The sequence below is a fragment of the Brassica oleracea genome, chromosome C3 (genome assembly GCF_000695525.1).
Source record: "Brassica oleracea var. oleracea cultivar TO1000 chromosome C3, BOL, whole genome shotgun sequence".
NCBI lineage: Eukaryota > Viridiplantae > Streptophyta > Magnoliopsida > Brassicales > Brassicaceae > Brassica > Brassica oleracea.
In genome coordinates, this window is record NC_027750.1 from 33,971,380 (window position 1) to 33,980,105 (window position 8,726).

Consider the following 8,726-nt stretch of genomic DNA (forward strand, 5'->3'; position numbering starts at 1 on the left):
GAGTTAAAGTTAGGGAATTATTTTTAAAAGAAAAAAAATGAATTTATATTGAATGCTATGTCTTCTTCTAAATATAGATGAAAATAGCAATTAAGATGAAATATAGAAATAAAATGGAGAAATTTTTCTTCTATTATATTATATTTAGAGACAAAAATAGCAAGGGTTGAAAAATGATCTAATTTAGAGCTTTCTGTCAACCTACAAAGATAAGACGTATTAACATAAATGATCTATTATCTCTAATAAATTTAAATTAATATTATTTGTATTCCCTTTATTCATATACATCGGACATACACAAACCAACACACAACGACTCTTATAGGATGCACCACACAACAGTCAACAAACAACGTAAGTTTACTTTAACAACAGCACACACTTACAAACAAAGAGTACCCCAACATAACACACAAACACACTCCCTGGCAGTTTTATTTTGCTTTCAGTTATTTCCTTTACTTACCAAACCACGACTTGTCATGATCACAAGCCAGCTTCCAAGCCTCTCTGCCAGTAATGTCATCCACCCACGTACGTACTTTAGGTCGATTTTCAAACAATCTTTTCGTTGGAGTCCCCAAAAGGTATTGTATATTGGGTAAGTGGTGAAGATCAACCAAAGTAAAGGTATTACAAGCCAAGAATTTAGATTCTCCGAGTCGTTTTTCATAGACATTTAGAACATTCTCTAGACTAGCTTCATTTTCTTCCACGACCGTCAGGTCAGTCTCTAGACCGTAGAGAGGTTTAATGACTTGCTCCCAAGTGAGTACAGATGCGAATGGATCGAACTGGTGAGCTTCGATTTCCATCCACATTGTTAGTGTTCCCATTGTCTTGTGGCTTTGTAAATTCAAAAGCTGTGTGCCTCTTGAGCTATGCACATATGCAATGTATTGTGTGATGGCTCGAGACTCTGTAAGAAGTTTGAAACTGAAATTAGTATAAAAATAGATTAAATAGAATAGAAAACAATTATCATGATGTTGTTTATTAGTGCGTAATTTAAATTAAATCACCACATAGCTTAATGTTTCCATCTTCAAACACTGGGACTTGACCAAATGGCTGCATCAATAACAACATTGTTAAAACTTGACATCCTTGTGTCACAAGTAACCAATCATTAGTGATTATAAAACATTCAGAATCTATATCTAACAAATATAAGTAGAAGATTCACGAAGTCGTTCTATAAACCTGATCAAACAGGTGGACTAATAATTAGATTGAAATTTAGAAACATGCAAATATATACATCAAATAAACATAGACGAGAATTAAACCTAGCATGATTTGAATGAAAATAATCCCACTTTGAAGAAACTAACCCCGTGTTCGGAATTATGATTAGAAGTTAGTCGGGTGGTCGGATTGGGCCTATCCTCCAAATTAATAAGTCCAGGACTAAACGACATAAATCAAGAATTAGTTTTGTAAAAGTTTTTACGTATGTTTGTTATTTATATTACTTTGGTCACATTATACAAAAAGTTTAACGTGACACTGTGGTTTAAATCCTATACTCTGTAGACATATGTGTTCATTTAAGCCGTTTTTTTCTGTTCTTAACCCATTTTTCTGTTTTAAGCATTTAATGAGCGTGTAAATAACATACATGCTCCTGTCTTCTTCTTGTGAAGATTGATAACTGCAACTCTACTGCGGTCGACTCTTTAACCTTCGTCACAATTTCCATCTTTTTTCTTGATTATGTATTAGTTATAGTAAATAGACAATAGTGCTAAATCTATCAACTAAAAACTAGTGTTTAACATTTTAATGAAAGAAAAAAGTGAACTTTTAAAAAGCTCTGAGTTTTTGTCCTAACAAACCATAATCGCCGCAAAATCGGACTCCTAACATGACTGCTGACTAATCTTTCTTTCTTTCTTTTTGGCGAAAAAATACGTACGTTGATCCATAATCGAACCAGCTCAAAGTTTTTTTTTTAATTATATATATTATTTCACGATCCGAAATGGGATTTCAAGTTTCGATTACAAGCTCAATTTGAACAAAATGATCTAAATCAAACGTAAACTAAGCTAGCTTCGCTCAACCACCACCCCGGCGCATTCCACTAACCGTCTCCGCAATCCTTAGATTATCAATTGTCGTTCTCAACCGTTAATGGTATCCACAAGGAAGGTGGCGTTCACCTCGTTTCCTCGGTTGCCGGTTACTTCTCGTGCCATTACCGGAGTAGCTGGTTCTTGACGATCTCACCAAGCTTGTTCTCTCCACCGACTTTAAGCTCATTATCCGAGTGGAAGAGAGGCAGAGATAACATACCAGAGCCTCGAGAATCCAAGGGGGACTAGGAATTGCATCAGATCCGAAAGGACCACCAATACAATACTAATCCAAGAAACAACAGGTTGTGATGAAGGCAAAAACCAAAATCGAGTGTTCCTTAACCTGCACCAAAGAGAAAGCTGAGCATGTTCAAACGACCAAGAGGCCATCGAAACACCGGGATGGCCAAATTCCCGACAGGTCTCCTCGCCGCCAGACTCCGACTGACCCAACCGAAGTAGCAAAAACGGCGCCCTGACCCGAGTAAGAGAACCTCACCTGGCCTTCGATGCGCTTCAGGACTGCATCCCGTTGGAGAGACAGGACGAGCTCAAAGATTGATGGTACATGTGTACCCAAACATTTCAAGATTGATGGCTAGAGAACTAACATCTGGATGGAGCATATTAGAGACAATGTCCTCATATATAGCAGAAGTTAGAAGGGGTTATAAGTTATAACTATTATAAGTGATATTGACCAGTCCAGTTATCACAAATTGGCTTTAATTAAAGTAGATATTCATCTAATTTAATATGTATTAGGATAAGACTTGCGCCTTGCGCATGGTGAATTTATATGAAAATTATTTAAGAAATATTGTATTGAAAAATAAAATTTATATTCTTGATCGAATTAATATTTTTGGCCCTTAAACAATTTTTTTTAAAAAAAATTTGTTAATTACATAATTTGTTTACTAATGAACTGATCTCATTTTTAAAAATATTTTAGGTAAAAAATCACTTATCGCATAAGAACCTAACGTTTAGGCCGAAGAATCTCAGGCCTACTATTTGGTTACAATGAAATTATGCCAGCTCGGTTTTATATCATGATTTAGCAATTGAAAAGTTAATTATGGTTATGAGAAGTTAACGTTCACGTGTCAATCCTATCTATCTTCAATATTTTTCTCATTTTGTGTCGCTTTTTTCATTTTGGTTATTGCTCGATATAAATATTGATTTTGAGCTTATTCTAATTTCGTTATTTTGTTTTGGCCAGAGATTTAGAAAATGTTTAAGATTTAAAATTATTAAAGAGATACATACTTAGGTTAAGATCCATGCTTGGTGTAGAATAAATATTTTTATTACTTATTTTATGTTTTTCTGCATATTATGAAATAATAAAATAATTATTATATATTAAATAACTAAAAAATCAGTTACTATTATGTAATAAATTGGCGTGCGCATATAAATCAAACGACCGGTCTTGTTTATTCGCAATCATTTTAGGGAAAATAAATGAAAAAAAATCAATCTTATCTATCGTATATGATATATAATTAAATTTAAATGATATTAAAATAGATATATAGTATATATTTTACACCAACAATTTTTAATATGAAATGTTTAGTAGTTTCAATAATTTATAATCATTTAAAAAAAGAATGAAGATTTCAAAATTAAAATATTAACTTTTCAATATATGTTCAACGCAGATATCAAAATATAAGTATGTATTTTCATATGATGTATAGTTTAATTTTTATATATATGTATATATATATATTAACATAAACACCTATTATAATAAAATTATTTATTCATATGATTTTATAATCATTGTATCTTATTATAGAAAAAAATTAAACTTTGATCACAAAAGTTTATGTGAGACTTTTAACAGTTTTAGTAATTTATGCTCGTTTTGAAAAATTCAAAATACAACATATACAAAAAAATTAAATTTTTATTATATGATTAATGTAATTGTGTAATTTATTTTAATAATAAATAATTAAACAGAAATGATAGAAAGTATACAAATTATTAGCAAATCTTTATTAATTAAAATCATTAAATGTCATATATATTTTAATCACATTAGGTAATTCCGTAAGTTTATTTAAGGAAAATATATATAATAATTTCAATTTGATAAATGAATGGTCCATAATGATCATACTATATAATATAACATTTCCTAGCAATTTAATTTTGGACTAACAAAATTTTCAATTGATTTTTAATCCGCCATGTAAGCAAAATTAACATTTCAATTACGTGCCAACACAGCAAGACACTTTTTTAATTAGTACAAACTACATGTTATAACTTTTTAAATGTTTCTCTATCAATATATAGAGGATTTAACATAGATAATAATTTAACCTAGAATTAGCAAGCCTTGAATGAAAAGTATGTAGAGGTGTGTAACCCAACCCCCAGTCTGAAGCTATCTTTTGTTTTCTTGGCTATACAATAACTTACGTTGAGAGAGAGGTAAGATTCCCGTTTGTGCTCCCCGGTTTTCAAATTAACGGTAATGGGCTCGTAAGAGATCCCTTTCTCAAGGAGAACAGCTAGAACACGCCTTGTGTTGGTGGAGAAAGGATCGCCATGGACCTTGTAACCTTCTCACATATTATTGTTAAGTTAGAATAATTATATAAAAGAAATTCATAATGTGAAATCATGAATAGCCTATTTTATTTTTACCAAAATCAGCATTTGGCATCAGGTTGAACACCATGGTACTGTCATCCATCGAGACACTACTTGTATAGCTCATTGATTTATAATGGGTTTTCAACTAAATGATGTAACTATACATATCAAAAAAAAAATATAAGATGCTAAGTTATATATATATATATATTACTTTCTTTCGCAATACAAAAGCAAGGAACTTTTTGCTTTAACTGACATCCACGTAAAGAGTCGCCACCTTTCTTGTGTCCCAGGAGATGAATTGTTCCAATGATTAAAATAAAAACAAGGGATCGACAGTCAGTAAGATTTGTTTTAGCTGTTGATTAAAAAAAAGACTTGTTTTAAAATTCAATCAAAAACTTGTATATAGAGAGATCTTGTTTGGTGTTCAAAAAAATAGATAGATCGTGTTTTATTATTTTTTCAAACAACTTAAAAACACTACCGCTAGTAGAAAAAACAGCTATAGTCACATTTCTTACGTGAACAAAGGGTAAATTTTGTGGCTATATAAAACTATAGTCATGAAAAGCCACGAAAAAAATAGCTAACGTTTGTAACTAAAAACATTATGACTAATCGTAACTGTTAAATACCAATTAGTCACCAAATACTCGTGACCAATTAGTCACGATTTAATCGCTTTAGTTGTATCTTATTTAATCACAAAATAAATCGTAGCTAATACGTGACTACTCACGTGGAGTCATACCACTTAGGGAAAGCATCCAGTCAGGTAATCTATAAGTTATCACCATCAGAGTCGACTCTTCTACACAATACCGGCGTCTAACAATGGCCTCTAAAGTTTCGAACCTCTCGCCATCCTCCATGATTACCGCAAATCCGCAATCCGTCACATCAGTTATGAAATGACAACCAGTCTTCTGACATTTATCAAAAATCAAATCAAATCTCAGACTTGGAAATCGTGGATCGTAATTCGTAAGTAAATTCCTACTTTACTTCATATAAGAACCCCTTATATATCACTTGTGTGTTTCTACTACTCACCGAACATAACTATTTAATGGAGCAAGGAGCTAGGTAGATGGTTAACCAAGGTTAACATTAAACGGAGACAATATAAATGCATGCGACATCAACATTAATTTTGTTTCACCATTTATGACAGTAAACGACATACCGCTAGTTACATGGCTTTTTTTTTTTTTTTTTTTTTTTATAATCCAGGGGTTCCCCACTTACGTGGATCATTCCCCTGGACCCGGTTAGGCAGCGGTCCACTTCACCCGGGAGGGCTTTACCTAGGCTGGGGACAAAGCCCAACACCCAGTACCGCATTTGATGACAGGATGGGCAGTTCCCCTCCGCCTGGCGTCGAAACCGGAAGCATGACAATTGGCCTTCAAAGTCCTTACCAAACGAGCTACCTCATCCGTCAAGTTACATGGCTTCTTCCATGCAACTAATTATTTTAAAGGGGGAGGGGCTTAATCTTCATTTTGTTTATACCTTATCTTCAACGCAACTAATTATTTTACTGGTTTTTGTATTTAGCTAATTTCGCTATCTTCTATGGTTTCTTTCACAATTACCTCTTTAAAATGCACGTTATTCACATTAAAACAAATGAGTTAAATTGATCCAAATCCATAACAATCCCATAAACTTTAGCATTGAAAGCTAGAAGCACATCCTCACAATGCTTGTTTCTCATTCACACAGACAAAATCAGATCAGTAAAGTCGAGAAAGATGATGAAACACAGGAAGATAGGAATCACGATGGATTTCTCACAGAGCAGCAAGAACGCATTGAAATGGACGATGGATAACTTAGAGGATAAAGGAGACACACTACCAATCTAATCTTGCCACAGCCTCTGGTTCAATTCCGATTCTCTTCAGTTCCTTCTTCTATTTTTCTTCTTCTGGTTTTTTTGGATCCGTGATTGATCTATCGGTTTAATCCGGTATGTTTAGTGCCCTGGGCATCATTACTCATTACTCGCCTTAAATTCGCTATTTGATTTGTACCCACTTTAAAAATTCAAGTACTCTGTGTTGTCAAAGTAAGTAACAAGTCGACAATTTTTATAACTTGCAAGATCAAATCAAGTATCAAGTATCATTATTATTTTTACTACTTACTCGTTATTTGCTCTGTTACTTACTTCATTACTTGTTATTTGTTACATGATCTACTAAATACTAGTTCTTTTTTTTAACACTGGTTAATTATGCTATTACAAACTATGAGAAACGTTACATAAATGATACTACAGCAGAAAATTCTACATGCCTTATTAGGATTCGCGTCTGACTGTATTACCATGAGCCGCCCTATAAGATTCATTGACGATACTCCTTGCCCGATGCCGAAGATTTCTTTTAAGCATTTTTTCCAGTATTTTGCATAATTCGCCTTCTCCGGGGATTGAAACTCAGATCTTCTGATGTAAAAACATTAGTAAACCTTTGGTCAAACCACTGGACCAAGAGGGCTTCCACATTAAATACTAGTTCATATTTATCCTTTCTTTTACTTGTATTTAGGATTGGATAAAAATACTCATTACTCTTCTTATACTTGTTACTTGTTTCGTATCCATCTTGATTTTTAAATACTTGTCGTCATACAGTCAAGTATTAAATAGTAACAAGTATAAAAAATTAGCTGTATAGTTTGTTATTACATGTTACTTGATTAGAAAAGACATTTTTTGTCATCGTGAAAATTATACAATGCTTATATATCATAATATTCATATACTTTTTATTGTTATTCTTTATAATATGAACAAATATTTCATTTAAAATATTTCACATGTTATTTTAAGTAAAGAATACGCAAAACAAACTTGCATGTCTATTTTTAATAAAATATTATTTAGTAAGTAATTCTTAAGTACTCAGAAAAATTCGTAAATAGTTCACAAGTACTCATAAATAGTTCATAAGTACTCGTGAATAGCAAGTAATAGAACGGGGCAAGTAACTTGCAAGTAATTCACTACAAGAAAACAGGGGGATTCTGATGGCCGAAATCGTCGGTAATTCGTCGGAATCGGTCTATTCCGACGAATTTCCGACGAACCCGTCCGTCGGTATCGTTTCGTCGGAAAAAAAAAATTCGTCGGAATTTCGTCAGAAATTCCGACGACTTTCTGACGAATACCAAGAAACGTCATTCTGACGAACTTCCGACGATATTACGATGCGGCTACACGAGACCAGAGTTCATCGGAAAACTACAATTCCGACGAACGTGGTTCCTCGGTTTATTCCGACGAACTGTATCCGTCGGAATTTACCGACGGACATAGGTCGTCGGAATATACCGACGAACCACGTTCGTCGGTATATTCCGACGGAAATGAGTTTGTCGGTAAATTCCGACGGATATATGTCCGTCGGTATATTCCGACGACCGTTGTCCGTCGGTATATACCCTTTTTTTTTTACAAATTAATTTTGCATTTTTATATATTTTTTGATATTAATAAATTTAAAAAATTGGAAATTTAAAACTAATAATATTATAAAATTTAAATTCATAAAAACCGAAATAGGAAAAAAACATTCATAAAGTTTAAAATTCATACAAACCGAAATAGAAAAAAAAAACATTCCGAAAGTTTTATAAAACCGAAATAAACTAAGATGAACTCGAAGACATCAAACGATCTAGCTTCTGCATAATCTCGGTGTTGAACTTCTTCTGGGATGCCAACTCAGCAAGGATAGTGGCATTCTCCGAACGGATAGTGGCATTCTCCGAAAGGATAGTGGTGTTCTGCTCCTCCAATGCCCCAATCCGTTCATCTTTGTCATGTAGCTCCTCGAGAATCATGGGATCGGCATACGGAGCTTGCGAAGAAGATGCCGGATACGAAGAAGCACGACGGGCCAACCCAACTAAACGGCCTCCTTTCCTTTTAGGAACCGCCTACAAAAATATTTAAAGTAAGTAAATATGAACAAGTAAGTAATCGACATTATAAAAAAAAAA

At 33.3% G+C, this 8,726-nt stretch overlaps 1 protein-coding gene across 1 annotated transcript; it reads right to left on the minus strand.

Moving 5' to 3' along the window:
• Positions 1 to 460: 460 nt before the first annotated feature.
• Positions 461 to 4,864, minus strand: LOC106332543 (glutathione S-transferase F4-like). Its single transcript, XM_013771010.1, has 4 exons — positions 4,758 to 4,864; positions 4,530 to 4,672; positions 1,026 to 1,074; positions 461 to 922 (listed from the first exon to the last, which is right to left on the minus strand). The coding sequence occupies exons 1-4, from the start codon at positions 4,828 to 4,830 to the stop codon at positions 462 to 464; spliced, it is 726 nt and encodes a 241-aa protein (XP_013626464.1). The 5' UTR covers positions 4,831 to 4,864; the 3' UTR covers position 461.
• Positions 4,865 to 8,726: the final 3,862 nt, after the last annotated feature.

Bases quoted from the DNA above. Each gene is read 5' to 3' on its own strand.
- LOC106332543 (XM_013771010.1), bottom strand. From the start codon at position 4,830: ATGAGCTATACAAGTAGTGTCTCGATGGATGACAGTACCATGGTGTTC. The intron at 4,673-4,757 runs GTAAAAATAAAA...ATATGTGAGAAG, and splicing joins GATGCCAAATGCTGATTTTG to GTTACAAGGTCCATGGCGAT. The intron at 923-1,025 runs GTGATTTAATTT...AACTTCTTACAG, and splicing joins TGGAAACATTAAGCTATGTG to AGTCTCGAGCCATCACACAA.